The 19,967-nt window shown below is 48.0% G+C and overlaps 1 protein-coding gene across 3 annotated transcripts in view; it reads right to left on the reverse strand.

Annotated features, from left to right (window-relative positions):
• The window catches only part of EYA2 (EYA transcriptional coactivator and phosphatase 2), a 309,526-nt gene that overhangs the window by 125,426 nt on the left and 164,133 nt on the right, over nucleotides 1–19,967 (reverse strand). For all 3 annotated transcript variants that reach the window (XM_078651875.1, XM_078651877.1, XM_078651876.1), the window contains exon 4: nucleotides 19,335–19,477. In XM_078651875.1, the coding sequence (XP_078508001.1) occupies nucleotides 19,335–19,477 (143 nt within the window). The remainder of the gene's footprint in view (nucleotides 1–19,334; nucleotides 19,478–19,967) is intronic.

The raw sequence follows: 19,967 nt of genomic DNA on the forward strand, positions 1-19,967 counted from the left end.
ACACAGACATGCCATAGATACAATGTGATACATAGCAATTATGGGCATTTACAAATACATGTCCATTTAAACCATGTCTTGTACGTAAAAGGAGATATGTATGAGCTCCTTGACAACCTGAAAGAAATGCATCAAATCTTGACAGCAAGTTTGGCCAGACACACACACTTGAATGAGAAACCTGAGGCAAAACTGTCGCTGGGATGCTCGGTTATGAATCAAGAGAATGCATGACAGAAGGTGTGGAACGTGACCATGGAACATTGACCCATTGCACTTATGTTCATCAGTCCATCATACATATTTTTATATGCTATATAAAAAGGAAAGGTATGTCTAAAAACTCTCAGAATACGTTACATGTAAGCCGGTGAGAGGAATATTCATCCTTTGAAAGTGGGGATCAAAGTTAGCATTTTTTTTTCGAAGAAATATTTATACAATCTTTAAATTCAGGATATAAGTAGTCACCAGGGTCAATCATACTAATTGACCAGGATAAAAAGTCAGCATACGTAATATGATCACTTTTTCCTTCCTCAAGTGAAGTTAAGTCCTTATATTTTAATGGAATGTGGAAACAATGTGGCCGCTACACAGTATGATCCATTTCAACAAAGGGTACATTTTGTATGACTTGATTGCTTTCCAAAAAAAGGGAGAGGGGATTAGTAAGATTATTAAAGAGAAACACGATCACTTTATGAAAGTGTATTAAAATGCATCTGATATGTGTTAGCCATAGGGTTTTGAAAGAGTTACTTTGAAGCTAGAGATTCTCCTATCCCCCTCCTCTTCACCCTCACAACTCTTTCTCTCTACATCCCACTGTTAAAAGCATAAATTGTAAACTCTATGTGTAAGTAGATGGAGTACTCAAGAAGTAGCTGGTACCAAATAAGCAATTAGTGAGAGATAGTTACAATTGTCTTCTAGTTTTCTTTCCGAAGTTGAGATACTGAAATTTTGAACTTATTCTCTGATCATTTAAGCAACTTATTTAATATCACAATACACAAAGTAAACGCCAATTAGAAGACACCGGGTCTTCTGATATGCTTATTAACTGTTTGTGTGGTGGTAAATCCAGCATACCACTAAGAGGAGTTGCTGATCACAATGCGCCACCTTTGCAAACAGTTATTGGAAAGTACATTAATTATTAAATAATTCATGCCTATGCCACTAAGCGAAACAGAAGTATTCCTGGAAAGATGATGGATTAAACCCAGATCAGTTGACTGGGGGTGAGTGCTTACAATGTTCAACACTCCGTCCATCATCCCATTTGGTTTTGCTTTGTTTGCCCTAAGTTGGCAGGGTATGCCCAGAGGTGGGTCCCTTGCCCACTTTGCCACTGGATTCAATCTAGCCTGGCTGATGAGGGCTGTGAGCCCGAAACCGGTCACAGGATGCTTGTTTCCGGTCCAGGGAAGACATGGTTTGGCAGTTCGGGCTGGACTGTTCCCATGAGGCACAGGGTCAGTCTGATTTGCATATGGCCATGTCTGAAATGGGATGGCGGAGTGAGCTAAAGAATGATGATGGATTAAACCCAGATCAGTTGACTGCGGGTGAGTGCTTGCAATGTTCAACGCTCCGTCCATCATCCCCTTTGGTTTTGCTGTATTCCTGGTTATGTCAGCCCTTTGTATCCTTGTAAAACATACAAATATATTATCCACATATCTTTTTGTGTCTCTGCTTTTTTGGTCCGGGCATCTGCCAGGATTTTCTCTGGTTACACAAAGGCCAGTGCTCTGATGTCAGACTTCAGATGTCCAATTAAATGATTCCTGGCAACACACTCCTGTAAATCAAGGCAAGACCAGCTCTTTAGCACAGGGTGTCCAAAGACCGTCTAGGATGTTTAGATCTATTGCAAGGTTTCAGCATATCCTCTGGAAATACCATTTAATACATTTTTATTCAGTGAATCTAAGGATTCATTTACACAGTGGTTACCCTAAAAACTGTAGCCCCGACCTGGCCTGCCTAGAACTACGTTGGACACCCCTCCTCCAAATGATCATAATAATTATGATGATGCCTGGTATCAAATATATACTATCCTGAGGGCCATATGCCTTTTATTGCTGCTAATATTTTAATCCATAGCATGAATCTCCAACAATTTGTGTATATACACTTCAAACTCATATTTTTAAATAACCCTCATTTTTTACTGCGGTAGGAACTCTGAGCTGTTGACAGCAACACCTCATCTATATTTGGCAAATCAAAATTTATTTCAAGCCAGCAGATTTTAAAGAAGTGTGAGAGTTGCTGTCATCCAGCACCAAACATGTTTCCGCACAATGCTATGTTTTGTCGGAAACTTCACCCGGCGCTAGCTGATGGCTACAGTACGAACAATAACAGCGCATTGTTCAGGGTGGCTAGTCAGGTGGGGGGTTTTTTCCATATAAAAGTGTCAAGTTCATTTCACGAAAAACAGATTTGACTAGGTAATCTGTAGGATTTATAAGCAGCATATGGGGTCGACATATGTGTGCCCCCAAGACACATCGCGGAAGCAAATGGCCATATTTTCACCTGTTTTTCGTGAAACAACTGCTGAGAAATGGGCTTGGAGGCATTCCAGCTAACATAAACGGAAACTGTACGTCCACAAAGAGCGGCTGTTGTCCGAGGATTACTTTTACCTTAGAACAAGCAACTTTCTCTTCCTGTTTATTATTAAAAGGATGTTTTTTTGCCGAAGTTTGCACATTTTAAGAAGGTGTTCCCATGTGAGGCAATACACAGTCTTCGAGTATGAGAAGCAAAGAGCTCTCCACAAAAGCTGTCTCTCTATGAAAAGTCTTGGCAAGCAAAGCGATTAAAAATGTTGCTTTAAATGCTTTTTACAATGCAAAAAAAGAGACCAGGGCACAAATTAGGAGAAATAGGGTAATACGAAGCCAAGGGAAGTAAACAAAATCTCTAGATGACAGAAACTCAGCGCAATTGCACTAACAAAGCAACATGGAAGGAAAGGTTGACCTATAAGAGGCAAAGGGTGTAGGCAAACAGAGCTACTCGCTACGGCCCGATTCACAAAAGATAAGTGGAAAAATCAGAAATTTAGGGACAGCTCCTCCATTTGAGCAGAGGACCATCGCCCCACAAGCCCCAGAGCTGAAAAATAAAAAGGTAATAAAGTTAATTATTAATTTTTCAGCAACCCGTCCCGTCAGGATGGGGCGGGGCCAGAGCTACCGAGCAGGGGCAGCTCTAGGCTCATGGCGGCCCTGGGCAGGGAGCGTAGGTAGGGGGGCCCCGGAGGAACGCAGGCGCGGAGGCCAGTGAAGAGGGGGTGGCGAGGTCAGGGTGTTTGGAAGTGGAACAGAGCCGGAGGCCGCCAAATCCCTGCCAGGGGCCGCCACGCAAATATGAATCCATCCTCAGGATTATTATATTAAGGATATATATTGGCCCCTGGGGTTTGGCGGCCCTGTGCAGGTGCACAGCTTGCACATGCCTAAGGGCGCCCTGTGCCGAGGGACAGCAGCAGGCAGCTGGGGACTTTAAAATGTGCAATTCTCTTTGGCCGGCCGTCTTGGGACGGCCAGCCAGACATGCGCATTTTAAAGTTCTCTAACCTAGCTGTCTTAGACAGCCGGGTTAGAGAAAGCACAGGCCTGCAGTGCTCTCAAGTGCTGGGAGAACCTGCTCTATCCACTCCTGGCGCTGCTTTCATGCTGTGAAAGCAGCGCCAGGATTGGGTAGTGCGGTTTCCGGCATCAGGAGCTTCCAAGAAGACACCTGAGAGGGGAGGACGTAGCGCTACGGAGATATGTGATTTTTTTTCTGTGCCCCCATCCCCCGACCCTGGGTACAAGCCAGCCGCCACTGCTGAAATTGACTCAGGCAGATTTTTTTTTCAATTTAGAAAAAAATCCAGTAGAATTGATGCAAAGATGTGTATGCAAGTCATAGATATTATTTTACTTAATACAATTTGGTAGAACATATCAGTGCTGGGAATATTTCACCCCACAAAGGCCCTCATTACGAGAGGCCTCTTAATTCTAAGGGGACTGGAGTTACTGGTATTTCCAGGATCTGTAAATCTGGGTATGGGAAAATTAGGCCCATTTTTCCTGACTTCTCCTAACGGGCCCCCAAGTAGGCTGGTTGGCAGGAAAGATTTTTTTAAAATCTGCATAAAACACGTTATTGATTTGTTGGCTTTGATGCTATAGAAAGGCCTAAATTTTTAGCAAGATAGGTCGGCTGTAAGCAAAATGATACATCTTCTACTGATACAAGGAAACAGGGGAAGGCCAGACAGAGTAGTGTGAAGTAGTCAGTTTTGACTTTGAAAGAAGATGAATATATAGGGAGTGGACAATTCAGGGAAAGCTATTCACAAGAATGAAATAACATACCTTTTAATTTTCCAACAATTAGCTTAAGCACCAAAGTTTTACATGGATCAATATCTGATGCTATATTTATTCCCTCACAGCAGATGTGCCAACTCACACAGCACCACCGTGTGTCGCACAATATCGGCTTTCTTCACACGAGCACCCGGTGAAGAACCAACATCACACGGTGGTAGGGTAGGCATGCTGCAATTAGTGGGTATCAAGCTCGTCTTTGGAGGCTCTATGCAGCTGGTGCCCAACAAGGGGTATGAAAACACCCCAGGACGTTGGCAGGAACCTCAGGAAGCTTTTACATTATTTTTTGGAAGGAGTGGGTGACTCGAGTCTCCAATGCCCCACCAGTTGCTTACATCGTGAAATGTTTTTTTAAGTTAGCAGGTCTGCCACACTACAGTTTTGCAGTACAATGAAGTACACATTGCATTCACTTATAGAACCACAATGTGGACAGGCCTACATAACAATCAGGCAGTGGACGATGGGCTGTCTGATTGTGGGGACAGTTTTTCGGGTGTTTGTGGGCCTGTGCTAGTCTCCTGGGCCTTTTTTATAGTAAATGTCCCTGATATCAAAACAAACATTGGCTGCAGCAAGCTCAAATCCATGCAGCATTCCATGCCTTCCAAAACACTTATACAGCGGGATTTTACAAGTTCAAAACTGGCCTAATTTGCAAACATGGGCCACTGTTTTAGCTATGTGATTAGTTTTCGGGGCCACTTTTCATTTGGTGCCTGGGCCTATTTTCTTTCCCAGCCCGACCCTGTTGAGCCACGGCAAATACACTAGAGGTTTTTTAATGCCAAATGTTACATAATTGTGAAAACATAAGACAACTAACAGCAGATATGCATTAAGATACTGTAATGGACAGACAGGGTAGTACACTCACTATTACACACATTAGATATATGGATATTTAGAAATGTGTTTAAATGTACCCAAGTTGACAAAAACCTCACAGTTCAGTGTTGCTTTATGTTCTTTTGCATGAATGTAAAATACATCTGGAAAATATTATTATTTAGCTTCCATGTGTTACTACTGAGCTATTTCTAGTTACAAAACAGGTTATAATAAAAAAAAAACATTTATTCAAATCACTGGGGAATTGGCAGATCATAAATGCACCAATATAAAAATTTTAATTTACTAAAACGAGTTTTGGATACTTGTGTCTATTATATGTTTACTATATATTTATAGCACATGGGCTGCAGCATAAACACCACATATGGCACACATACTACAGTTAAGAACAATTTCGGGGCAGATGTAGGAAGGGTTTTCGAGTCCGCAAGAGGGTTTCCGCACTTGAAGACCTTTAATCTTATACACAAATAGTTATTCGAAAAACGTTTCCTGAATCGCTCAATGTGTTTAAAAATGGATATCGAATCAGTATTTGGAATGGGCCAGTTTTGAGCGCCACTTCATAATACCAATTTGATACCCGATGTGTCAATGTTTTGCAACCGTAACCCAGTCACAGAACATTGAAAAGTTACCAAACCCCGAGTTGTGTTGGTGACCCATTCACAAACCAAAAAGAGTAGTTTTGAGACCCCTTCTCATTGTGAATTAAAAAACGAAGAAACAAACCCAAACTTTTCAAAAACAAGAAAGCAAGGAAGAAAACCGTGCTGCATTAATTTAAAAAAAGTGTACATTATTTAAAGGCAATCACAGACATGGTGGTCTGCTGATCACAGCAGGCTACCATACCAGCGATGGCCACCAATCAGAGTGAGTTGCAATTTGCGACCTACCTAATGAATATTAAAGATGCGGGTTGGATTGTGACCCCCCTCTGATTTATTTCTGTTGCTACATAAGCCGGTTTTCGGAATAATTAACTGGCTGCACAAAGCCTGTGCGCAAATTGCAACCACTTTTTGCAACAATAAAGAGGTAATACAGAGCGTGAAGGTGCAGCCCAATTTAGGGGTTGCATCCGTCGTTTTCATACGTTTTATTTATTAAGAACCCCTATAAGGAAACTCGTTCAGCTATGAGGGACAAAATTGCAAACGCATTATACAGAAAGAAATGTCAAATTTCAAATATGATAGAAATGCTAAAAGGTTGTAACATGATTGCCCATTTTCTGCTGCTGGCGAACCTTTAGTAAGAGAGGCCCCCTGGTTATGTTGCTTAAACTGAATTCCAGCCTTTGTAATACTGTACTAAGATCATATTAAGTAATATAATGCAATGCAACTTTATATAACAAAACACAACATACATAAAATTGCATTATGTGCACATGACAAGTATTCTCACTATGTCATACCAACCCAAGGGGGGAATCTAAACATTTGACTACTGGCTGAAAATTTGTGAAAACATGTTTTATTCAAAACAGACATTTGACTCAGCTTGGAACAATAAGCCTTTGCTCGCAGCATAAGCTACATCTTACAGGCAAGACTACCCCTCACATGTTGAGAATTTTGAGGCTGCGGAATGAATTCGTCCAACATGCTGGCCATTTTCTTTAAATTATGTAAGTCCAGAACAGATGGAACAGATCTAGCAATGTTTTAAGTGAGATCACCAAAGGCTCCCAATTGACCGGGCTGGAAAGTGATCTGCATTTATGTCCAGAACACACACAATGCAGTGGGACGCAAGGAAGATAGCAGGATCCTGCCAGAAGTAATTTGCTTGAGATCGCTTAGTGAAAGACCACCTCTTGGGTCTCTACTAACGTAAAATTTGGAGGGATTCTTTGGGAGTCAGAAAGGAGCCACACATGGGCACAGTACATGAGTGTGTATCACTTGAACCTTAACACCTTCGCAGCGTCGAACGTTCAGCGCCCAGTGCTGAACGTTCGAATAACGAATGCTGGCCCGTCGGCCAACGGTCGTGCGCAGCACTGGGGAAGTAGTGCTTGTGACGACCGTTGGCCGACGGCAGCACTTAAAGGGTTAAATAATAATACAGACATACCATTACCAATAAGATTTGAGAAAGGAGATTGGTAAAGGAGATATGTCATGGCATATCATGATTAGCCCCAACATTGTCTTCACTCTTCTACAATGACTCAAATAACTATTCCTTTTAATACCATTGATGAAGACAGTGCTCTGAGAGAATATAGCATATTGGCCACCAGGGTGTAGCTGATGGACAATTATTGCCCCTATTAATTATTCTGCACCACAGTCTAGAGGGCAGTGTAGACATAGCATGTGCTTTATCACATTAGGAGGTGTGAAACTTAAAATGTTCTGCTTCGGGGGCGTGGCTTGGAGGGCGAAGATGGCGGTCGCAGCTTAGAGGAGCTCCCGCCGGCCCGCACATAATCCGTTCCTTATCCTGGCCCCCGAGCCCGCTAACCGCCCTACCTGTGTGCAGTGTGTTCCGGGTGGCGCCCAGACCTCTCCGGTGTGCCGCCCCGCTCCCTCTGCCGCTCCAGTGTCCAGAGATAGTCGGCGGCGCGGCGCGGCCTGTTGTCCACGAGCGGAGCCGGGACCTCGATTTTCGGGGCGGGAGGCCGACGGCCGGTGGTCGGGCCGGTCGGCTGATTCCCCGCCCGGAGACGGCAGCGCCGGAGCTAGCGAGACCCACTGTGGGCACCTGGGGAACCGGAGGCTGTGCTGAGGCGATCCTGCGACGGCGTGGAGGTGCCGTGGCCTGTGCGGACCCCGGGCAGCCGGGGCCTCGAGTTTCGCGACCCCGGGCTGGCCCGAGCCTGGTGTTGGTGGAGCACCTGCTGTGCCCGGGGACCACTGGTCGCGTACAAACAGGAGACCGAAGAGGTGGATCGCAGCTGGGGCCCGGCTGCCCGGTGGCCTAGCGCTTGCTGGTAACGCGCGCCCTGAGACGCACCTCCCTTGGCCTGGTTCCGGAGCCGCTTGGGGCCGGTAGCGTGACTGAGAACATCCCTGCTGGAAGCTGCCTCGGGCGCTGGGGCTCCGGAGTGGAACTGCAGCCTGCCGGGCCCTGGGGACGCCGGGGCCTCAAGTTTGGTGAACCCCAGCCGGGCGGCATCTTCATTAGCTCCTGGACGAGGGGGTGAGCACCGTGCGGCTGGAGTGCTGGAAGATCGAGCACAACGTCGGATTTGGAGGGCTAGGCCTGATTGCTGTGCTGGATAGAGTGGGGCATTGACGCTGTATGGGGCCGCCCATCTGAACCCACGAACGCGCCTGAAGAGACGAGCCTGCTGCCCGGGTGGTGACCGGGAGTCATCCACGGATAGTCCGCGACACACAGTGAGTAGCCCCCCCCCCCTCCCCCTCTCCTCTGGTGGACCTACTACTAAGGCGCAGTGCAGAGACTTGTGGCCCGTGAAGTGATCTGGGCTATTCCGTTTGAAGACCCGAGTGCCTGCCTTGTATCTGCTGCTGAGAGACACAGGTGGGGTGTGGGGTGGCCAGAGGGGCCGGCGGGGCTGGACGCCCCGGTGTCTTGAGACTATACTGTGCGTGCCCTAGCTCGCGGGTCCTGGGGGAGATCCGGACCGGGACATTGGGAACTCAGAACGGGCGAAGAGACTATCCTGCTTTGCACCTCTACAGGGGCTTGCCGCCCGGGGCTTAACTACGGAGCCCGTGATCTGGGGGTGCTCGCTGGGGACGGCGTTCAGGCTCTGAAGGTATCTCCTTGGTCCCCCGAGTGAACTTTGCTATCAGATTGCTGTTGGCCGGAGGCCCGCCACAGGGACTGAGTGGCCCTCCTCATTACCGCTAAACATGACGAGAGGTGGGGGCGGCACTGGTTCCACCAAACAAGGACCGATCGATAAATTCACGGGTCCCAGTGGAGGATCCGGGGCCTCCGGAGGTGGTCAGGGCACAGGTCCTGATAATGCGGCCCTGATGGCCGCCATTACACAATCTAGAGACATGCTTGATGCCAAGATTGGTGCGGTTGGAGCCGATGTCATGCTGCTGCGTCAAGACCTCCGCAATGCTGTAGCTCGCCTCACCGAAACGGAGACTCGGATTACAGGAGTAGAAGACGATGTGGTGGCTCTGAAGCAGAAGGTGGAGGATATGGCCAGGATCCAAAGAGGGCTGGCGCTCCGCGTCGAAGATGCGGAAGGGCGGGCGCGAAGAAATAATCTGCGCTTCGTGGGCTTTCCAGAGGATTGCGAGAAGGGGTGCATGGATGCGTTCTTGACACACTGGTTGGAGAGTTGGCTTCCTCCGGACGTCCTGTCGCGCTGCTTTGTGGTGGAGCGCGCCAATCGGGCCCTGGTGCAGAAACCACCGGTAGGAGAGCGGCCTCGTCCAGTCATCGCTAAAATCCTCAACTTTCATGACAGGGACGCTATACTTCGAGAAGCGAGAGCCAAGGAGGACCTGTTGTTTGAGGGTCACAGGATTATGATTTTCCCAGATTATACCAAGCTGGTGCAGCAGCAGCGCCAGTCCTTCCAAGATGCGAAAGCCAAATTGCGTGGTTTGAAAATCCAATATTCACTGTTGTACCCGGCTCGTCTGAGAGTTGTGTTCCAATCCAAGACTCACTTTTTTGATACCCCGGAGGCGGTGTTTAGCTGGACCGACGAGACAGTCAGGATCCGACCGAATGCCCAGCCGGGCCTGAACCCCGGAGCATCGTGTGGGTCGTCACAGGAGAGAGGCGAATCTTCCAACAGGAGCAGGAGACACAGGAAGTCTCGGTCACGGCGACGCTCCCAATCCGGGGGTGGCCAGCTGGATGGTGCACAGTCAGACACTGCTCAATCTGGAACTGGGACCTGAGGGCCATGGAGCCCCATTCTTGCCTCCCAAGCGACATTTCGTCACTAGCCTATGCTGGTGGCCATGGGGGTAGCCTCACTGATTGATGGGCAGGCACGTGGTGTGGTGAGATCTGGGCCATGGCGGGGCACAGGAAGGGCGTTGTACCTGTTGTGGTGCTGTCCCGCTGCGCTTAAGCGGCGGGTCACATGTAGTCAATGGGGCTCGGGGAACTGACCCATGGGCGGCCTAGTCCTCTCACGTTTGAGGGGGGGCCCTAAGGGGAGGTACTGTTAGTTGGGGAGAGTAGTGGGATCCATTGGTATGGGTGGCTTTAGGCGCTCTGTTCTGGGCCTGAAGCTCCTCATGCCGCGACAGATACTTCACTGTTCCATGAGGTATAGGGGTGGGGGAGGGGGGATAGGCGGAGGTTGGGTAGTTGGGGGGGTTGTGTTAGGGGACAGGGAAGGGGGGGTACGGGGTGGTTGGACAGGGATGCACGTGATTTTTGCTGCTGTGATTTATGTAATACAGGGTGCTTGGGCTGGGTTCTGGGGTTTTTGGAAGCTCTCCCACCGTGACTATGGGTGATTCCCCGGAGAAGGCGCCTGTTAGTGGCTCCATGCGAATCCTTAGTTGGAATGTCAGGGGAATGCTGGACAAAATTAAGCGAGGGGCGGTGCTGCGCTGGGGTAAGAGGGACTCAGCGGATGTCATGTTATTGCAGGAGACGCATATGTTGGGGACGAAGGTGCTGAGTTTACAGCGGTTTGGCTATACCCAGGTGTTCCATGCAGGTTTTGCCAGGGGATCGAGAGGGGTAGCTGTCCTCATTCATCGACGACTGTCATATACTCACGAACGCCATTGGCTTGACCCTCAGGGTCGTTATGTGTTTGTTAAGGGCATGATTGGTGTGGAACCGGTAGTATTCGGCAGTGTATATGCTCCCCCACCTCTGCAATGGTCTCTGGCAGAGCGTCTGTTTGAATTGTGGGCTGAAATTCCGGACTGCTTGGCTGTGATAGGGGGCGATTGGAATGACGTAGTGGATGTGGGTCTGGACAGACAGAGAATGCAAGTGGCCGCAGTGGCGCCGACCCCTACACGTCTGAAGGCAATGATTGATGGGTTGGGCTGGGTGGATGTTTGGAGACATCTGCATGTCAGGACGCGTGAGTACACGTATGTGTCAGCAGTGCATGGCTCCTTCTCCCGGTTAGACTGTGTGTTTGTCCCAGGGGCCTTCCTCGATAGGGTGAAGCAGGCCGGGATACAACCTCGAGGGCTGTCGGACCACTCCCCGGTCGCAGTACGGATCGAACTACGCAAGCCACTCCAGCCGTTCCGTTGGCGGATGTCTTCGTGGCATCTCCAACAGACAGATTATACGACACACATGCGCGGAGCAATAGCCCAATATTGGCAGGAAAATTTGACCGAAGGCGTAGATAGGGTGACGGTCTGGGAAGCCATGAAGCCCACGTTGCGGGGCGTAGACATCGTCTGGTGTGCTGCAGCCCGTCGAAAGCGCCAGGAGGCCACGGTGGCAGCTGCGGTTAAGGTGAGAGCATTTGAGGAGCGGTGTAGGGAAGATAATGACGATGTGGCGCTCAGACTGCTCCTACAGGCGCAGCAATCATATGCCTCGGTCCTACTGGACGAGGCTCGACAATCCTGGTTGGCCACGCGGAGCAGGGTGTACCAGTGGGGCGACAAGTCCTGCACGATGCTCCACCGGTTGTGCCAACAAACTCTGCAGCTGATCTCTCTACCAGGCCTCACGGACGGGGAGGGAATTGTCATGACGGACCCCGCTGCCCTGGCGGCGAGCTTTGCTGACTACTATAAGGTACAATACGCCCCACGAGATAGTCTCCCACCGGAGGCGATTGACAAATTCATAGCTGACCTCCCCCCCAAGGCGATATCAGATGAGGCCAGGACAGCTCTAGACCTTCCCCTATCGGCGGAGGAACTGGGCGACACGCTGGGACAACTCAACACTGGTAAGGTGCCCGGGCCGAGTGGCTTTCCCAGTGAATTTTACAAGAAATTTCACTTGCAGCTGGGACCGCACTATCGACAGGCTTTGGAAGCAGCGCGGGAGTGTGGCAGCTTGCCGGTGGACTGGCGTCAAGCTGAGATTGTGGTATTCCAGAAGCCGGGCAGGCCCCCTGACAGGCACGAGTCGTACCGCCCGATATCTCTAATTAATTTTGAAGCCAAATTATTGGCTAAGGCGTTGGCGAATCGTCTCCTCCCATACATGACGGATCTGGTCCACCCGGATCAGGCGGGCTTTATGCCGGGCAGAGCGACGAGACACAACATCAGACGGGCGCAGGTGGCGGTAGATGCGATGGGGGCGACTGAGGAGCGGGCGGCGCTCCTGCTTGCGGACATCGACAGAGCGTTTGATTCTGTCAGCTGGACTTACCTTTTTGCTCTATTACCGCGCCTCAATTTAGGTCCAGTTTTTGTCTCATACGTCAAGCTGCTATACAATGACATCACCACCTCGGTACGTGTTTCGGGGGCCATATCGGAGAGGTTTCCGGTTGCTAGAGGGACCCGGCAAGGGTGCCTTCTATCCCCGTATCTCTTTGCATTGGTCATGGAGCCACTGGCTGCGTGGGTGCGCATTGACGCGCAACTTCGTGGCTTTGTATGGGGTGCGGGCCTCACAGACAGGATCGCGCTATATGCGGATGACGTCCTTTTCTTTTTGACGGACCTTGATCGTTCGGGCCCGCGAATTTTAGAGATACTACGCATTTTTGGTGACGTCTCGGGACTCTACCTCAACCCGCGCAAATCGACTCTTTGGGTGCTAGGGGGCCGGCCCGAGGTGTCTCCTTGGGCGTCGGATCTGCAAGTTGCGATTGGCGGATTGAAATATCTGGGAGTTTTCCTATCAGAATCTGCTGCCATTGCGTGGGAACGTAACATACAACCGGTATGGGACAAGGTTCAATCAGACGTCAAAACGTGGTCACGCATGCCTCTTAATATTTATGGCAGGTCTGCAATTTTTAAGATGGTGGCCCTCCCTAGACTATTGTACCAACTACAAAATCATCCGCACAGAGTGGACCCGCAGTGGTTCCGTCGTGTGAATTCATTGCTAGGCCGCTTTTTATAGGCTGGGGGCGCGTCTAGGGTGGCATTGCGGACCTGCTTTTTGTCCACGTACTGTGGAGGTCTCGCAACATCAGACATCTTGTCATACTACCAAGCCTCTCATTTGTTGGTTTTGAATGAGTGGTGGTACGGTGGACGTGACGATCCAGCATACGCCCTAGAACATTTTCTGATGGGAGATGCCACGCTCCATACACTCCTATATTCGGCGGGGCGGCGGAAGAAATTGCCGCGAGCGACTCAAGTAGTCTTCCTGATTTGGAGACAGGCACTGCGTCGCATGGGCTGGTGGGGACGGCTGACGGCCGAAACTCCACTTTGGAATAACGGACGGCTCCCTGCGCTGGCCTCGCTGCAGGGGTTTAGTGGCTGGGACTCCATAGGGATCTCGTCGCTTGGCCATGTCCTCACCGGGACTACTCTTAAATCCTTTCAAGCACTCAGCACAGAATTTGACATGCCCAAGACCCAATTTTTTAAATATCTACAACTTCGTCATGCTCTTGTGCCGAGTCTGGTGGGGCTGGACCGGCTTCCGGAGTTTAGTCCCGTGGAAGCTAAGCTGTTCATGGGAGACCTGGGGGATAAAAAAGTCTCAAAAATCTACCAAACGCTGGTCACTCACTGCTCCTCTTCCCTTATGTCGTTGAAGGCCTCCTGGGAGGTGGATGTCGGTCCGCTGGATGAGGATGACTGGCGGGAGGCGCTAGAATCCCCCCGGGGTGCGGCTATTGCAGTGAGATTGCGGTTCATTCAATATAAATACCTGCATCGGGCCTATTACACCAGAGAGAGACTGTGGAGGGCGGGCCTTATTGCCTCCCCAGACTGCCTGCGCTGCGGGACCGAGAGAGGCACGTTGGTGCACACAGTGTGGTCATGTGTGGGCCTGGTCCGGTTCTGGAGTGGAGTGTGGGACTGCCTATCGGAGGTGCTGGGATGGGATCTCCCCCGTACACCTAGGTTGGGTCTCCTTCATATCCTAGATCAAGTGGGTGGTAATATCTATAAACGCCATCTCCTGCTGTTGGGCCTCGTTGTGGCCAAGAGGGATCTGGCGAAGGCCTGGAAGAGTGACCGCGCTCCCCCCCTTGGCACCTGGAAGGCGGGCTTAGATTTCCTCATGGGGCTGGAATTGCCAGTGTTTGAGGCCAGGGGCTGTCCTCGGAAACACTACAAGATCTGGAAGCGGTGGGCGGACTACAGAGACCTAACTTTGGAGCCTCCCATTGACATAGATGATAGCCTATCCACTGATTGAGACCTCGGGACCTGGATAGCTCCAAGACACCTAGTCGTGCCTTTATATGTATACTGCAGCTGATTATGAGCACGTGCACTGGGTTAGGGCGGGATAAGGGGTGGGTAGTGGGGAATGTTACGGTTGTTGGGGGGATAATGGGGCGGGTGGGGGCTAGTTAAAAGTTCAAGCTATACGTGTATTCTATTGTATATTGACCACTGACGTGTTCTCCTGATCTTGGAGGACTGTACATTTGATTGCTTAAACTTCTAATAAACATGGTTGTGAAAAAAAAAAATGTTCTGCTTCTTTTGCACATTAATTTCACACGGTTTTATCTGGTGAAAATTATATGGCCCGGAGGGGTGTGGCAACTCTAGCACAGCTTGTAAGCAAATTCACATTTGCATCCAGTTGGTAATTCATGCAGCCTTTCGAGTGAGGGCCATAGTGAAGTACATGCATTTAGTTGAAGTATATACCAACCAAAACTCTCAGGGCTCTTTGGCACACACCAGAAACAGGCAAGAGAGAAGGATGCTTGCCAATGTTCCTTAGTGTTGAGCAAAGGCTCTACCTGTTCCCAAGCCCCGGACGTATATTAGTGCAAAAATACCATAAAGGCTACATGCAGGTTTATATGTGATGTATTCCCCTTCGGCCATTGACAGTATCATGTTTTTTCCTATAGATTGTGTTTCTTGTTTTCCTCAATTTTGAAGAATTTTGCCACTGGGGTTTCTATGTAACAAAAAGAGACAACGCAACTTAACTTACAGAAAATGAAATGTGGTTCAGCTACTTTCAGTGACAAGCATGAACATTTGTTCACAGATTGGAAGGTACAGTGAAGGTTGGCCTCAGCGAAAGTATGTGCTATGATACCCAGACAGTATTGTTTGAAAGAACAATACACTTGATAGGAATTTCTCTCAGAATATCAGATTACCGGCTGGAGTGCCACACCTCATTACAAAGGTGGCAACTGCATTCTGTTGGGAGTTTCCAGACATACAGAAACTCTTTGTTCATTGGCATGGCACCTGTGACCTCCTTTCAATTTAAGGTTTTGTTGATTTCCTGATTAATACATAGTCAGATTTCTTTTGTCACATATCTAATGGGTTTTGCAGGTGCAGCTTTAAGTGCCCACCCTTACACAGGGCCCGCACCTGTATGAGTGACTACAATTTCTATTACCATAACCAAACATTCAGGAGCCACTGAAACTGACACACTCATATGAATCAAGTTGCAGCCTTACCCAATTTCTCATTTCTAACAGAGAGCAGTGGACTTATTCTGATTGGTGTTCTGTAATGCTTAAATCCCAGATCATTCAAATAATCAACAACTGCGCTTTAAAATTCACTGGCTGTTCAGATTTGTGGTTTTAAGAAATGACTATGTGTATGACCTTCATTGAAGAACATGAACTACACAGTCAAATGCTCAAACTTAGGCCATTTACGGGGGACAGCCTATAAACAATTGGTAACTGTGGTTCGATGGTATTGCCACTCACATACCATTCAAATTTCCTTGACGGTATTCTTTCTAATACAGAAGGCCTTCTGGGAGCAGTGCGTCAGCTACATCAGGCAAGCAGCCTGGCATCATGTTCCCACCTGTAAACAACATTCTACTTTTATCAGTCTCGGGGATGTCCACTTCCACCACATAAAAAAACTAACATTCTTATACAACCTTCTTCTTAAATTTATATTAAAAATCAGAAAAGAGGGAACTAGAAATATTCTCCATATTTGCACAATTTCCTTACGCTTTTATAATTTGTTTGTCATTCCAAAAGGGGTGGTAATACTGCACCCGGTAAACACCAACAATGCAAAATGCTATATTTAACAGGTGCCGTATTCCCACATGATTCGCGCTTTCCTGTGTTGAATGAAATATAGCCAACAACATTGGTGTTGGTGCCTCTAATGTCTACAATATTCCTTCTTTTTGATGACTCTCTGCAGCCTAATTACTTTCAATATGTAACAGCCAAGCCTATGCATTCTGTAAATAAACATTTAAATAAAGCATTTATAGTAAGTAGTATTCAAGTCACATAATGTAGCCATAAAACCAACCACTAGTGGTCCTGCAATTCCAAGCTTAAAAACAGCAATTACTTTTCCTGTGGTCATGTTCCCTGGACTCTAGGAAACTTAAGGCTAATCTTTTCAAGTATGAGGGAACTGCTGCACTCCTTGCAGCCCCCACAACACTTAAAAACATGCTGGCGGTGCCCCAGCCCAGATTTGGGGAACCACCAGCAGCATAATATATGTAAATTAGCCCATGAAGGTCATTATGGAGTGCTCCTTGCTAGGAGCAGCAAATAATGAATGAGCGTTGTTGGCTGTTCATTCATTATTCTTCCTTTTTACAATCTTTTTTCTTAATTTTCGGTGGGTGTTCTGGGCCTACCCAGGAAACACAGGCCTTTAATTTTTGTTGGGGGCCGCAGGGGGATTACCAGGTCCCCAACCACCTCCCTTCAAGGAGCCCCGTTCCATGAGGCCGAACAAGAGCTGGCTACAGTACCTTTCATTTTTCATATAAATTACTGGGGTGCTCCGATCCACATAATTTTTTATGCTGGGGCCATGGGGGAGCCCTAAGGCCACTCCTGGTTCCCTGCAAGTGGCCCCCTGAGTCACACAGGAGCCAGCAACACTTATTTCTTTACTTTGGGGTGTCCTGGTGCCCACCTGGGGCACTCCAGAACATATTGAATAGTAAAAACTGTGGGGGTAGCCGCAAGGCCGGCGTAGCTCCTCCAGCTCCTCTGCTAGCACCCATCCCTGGTGCTAGCGGAAGCCAACCTTGCTCCCACCCAGCAGGAGCAGCTTTTCCTATGCTCCCACAGAGCAGGAGAATTTTTATTTTTCCCTGCCGAGAATGCGGCCAGGAGGAAAGTTTGTTCTCCCATAGAGCGGATATAGCGTTCTGCTCCGGCCGGAAGGGAGCACAAAAAGACTTCCCTGCCCACACTGTTGGGCAGGGAAAAGACAGTGTCTCTGTGGATGGGGCTCCTTTAAAACCATCCCTGACCCCGTATGGGGATGGGTATCTTTATGCTTGGGGACAGGGGCCATGCACAACCCACCCTGTTTTTAAAATACCTGTCCCAAGTGATGAGGTCGCAGTGGCGTCACTGAGGTTCTTTTAAAATACCCACTGGTGGATGGGGTCCCTAGGGGCTTTTTAAGACTCAGGGAGAAGGCTGCAAGACCCTCTCCATTTTGATAATAGAGTCCCTAGGGGATGGGTCCCCAGGACCTAAGGTAGGCTTGGAGAGGGAGGGCACACACCCTCTCCTAATAAAGAACAATGCACCATCACCCCAGGTCGGGGCCCACACTAGGGGTTTAAAAACAAAAAAGTTTGGAGACACCTGGGACCCCCCAACCAGGCCTGGGGGGAGAAGGCTATCTCTACCCTGCCCTCTTATATGTTTTTTTTACTTTGTATGAGGACAGGGGACTGAGTCCCGGAGTCCAAAATGTCTGCCATCACTTTGTTGATGTAGGTGCAACCAATCAGATCTCATCTTGAAATCTGTCGGTTCCATGGATCCTTGCCCGCATGAAATATCTATATTGTTTTAACCTTAATTTCTCTGAAGCTACTGAATGGAATTACACCAAATCACAAAAAGCATGCTAGATCTTGCTTTCTTTCAAATTTGGTGTAATTTGTTTAGCTGTTTGGGCTGTAGAGGTGTCTAATTTTCCTATGGAAAAATGAATGGGGAAAATGCATTTTGGACCACCCGCTTTTTCTGAGCCCCCACTTGATGGATCACCCCAAAACATTCCAGGAAGGAGCTGAGATAGAAGAACTTTCATTTTGGAAAGTTTCGTGAAGATTCATCAAACAGCGCTAAAGTTATTAGCAAACCAAAAAAACTATTTCCTATGGAAAGGTCATCATAAATATCACTGTCCTTTGGCAATATTTATATATATATTTCTCATCACTGAAAAAAATAAAAGAAATATAAAAGTTAATGGATAATATATATATATAAAGACACACACACATATTTATTTATTTATTTTACCAATTTCCTCTTCTCATTTTTGTTACTCCCAATGTTCATAAACACCTTAATCCACCAAGTCTTTCTCCCTTTAGTTCCAGGCATTGATTCTAGGCATAATGGCTGTGTGCCTTTAAAGGGTCTTTATTGCCACGCACATTACATTGTAATGCAAGTGTTTACATCTTCTGGGAACCAGAGGATAATCTGGAACTGTTCTTTTGATTGAACAAAGGCCAAATGGAATTATGTGATTCTGCAGCCATAGCGTTTTCTGCATAATTATAAATTATCTAATTGGCCGCATATTTCACGACCTGCTACATAACCACATAATGCACCATCTGCTCCACAATTTGCAGATTTTAACAAAATAAGTTTATCTAACTCAAAGGGATCCAAAGTTTCATAGAAAAAAAGCCACAAATAGTTCTGTATGGTGGCAGACAATTTCCAAAGATGTACTAGTCAACTTTTAGTTGCTCGGTTTATTAGGTAAAGCGGGAATAAAGAGGTGAAACTTTTGCCCAGACAGCGTAATCGAGGGTTAAAATGACAAAACTGCTTAATAATGCTTAGTTTGAAATTTTCGTACAACACCATTTAGTCAATCCTGTCACATAATTTGATCCTCCATTGATGCATTAGTTTAGCAGCCCTGTTTATGACACAGAGTGTGCAGAGTATTGTCTGCATATAAAACATTTCTGAATGTAAAAACAGTATACCTACACAGCAAGAGGCACCAAGCAGGACCCTAATGTTCTTTTACTTCTATTGCAGCTACTCACCGTAAGAAGGTATTCCATAAGCTTGTCCCGGGGGAGGGTATGGGCTGTAGGCCGCAGCCTGCTGGATTCCTGTACTGTACTGTGTCTGGCCATAGGCTGCCATCGTTGGATAGGATGTGGCTGACACAATGTGAGGATAGTGCCTGAAGGTACCAAAGAGAGGGAAAACATTTTAGAGCTCTTCTTGGAAAAATAGAATGATAATAGATGTTATCTAAATTGATATTCATGTAACATATAGGGGCCGATTAGGATGGCGGACGGACTTGCGTCCGTCCGCCAACCCTGAGTTGGAGGGACCGTCCGCATGGGCAGCGGCGGTCCCTCCATAGCAATTAGGATGTGACCGCCACCCTGGCGGTCACATCCTGTATGTTTTACATTGCGGCGGATGCTGCTTGAAGCAGCATCCGCCGCAATGCAAAAAACGAAAGGTGTGCATTTGCATGCACAAAGCGGCAGGCACCGCCCATGTGCACCCCCCACGCAACCTTCACCCAGGGGGCCTGCAACGGGCCCCCAAAGTGACTGTACGTATGCTTTTCCACGGCGGAAAAGCCGCCGCGGAAAAGCATGACTCACCCTGCATCCTAATATGGCTGGCGGTGTCTGATAGACACCGCCAGCCATGTT

Source organism: Lissotriton helveticus, chromosome 7, assembly GCF_964261635.1.
Source record: "Lissotriton helveticus chromosome 7, aLisHel1.1, whole genome shotgun sequence".
Classification (NCBI taxonomy): domain Eukaryota; kingdom Metazoa; phylum Chordata; class Amphibia; order Caudata; family Salamandridae; genus Lissotriton; species Lissotriton helveticus.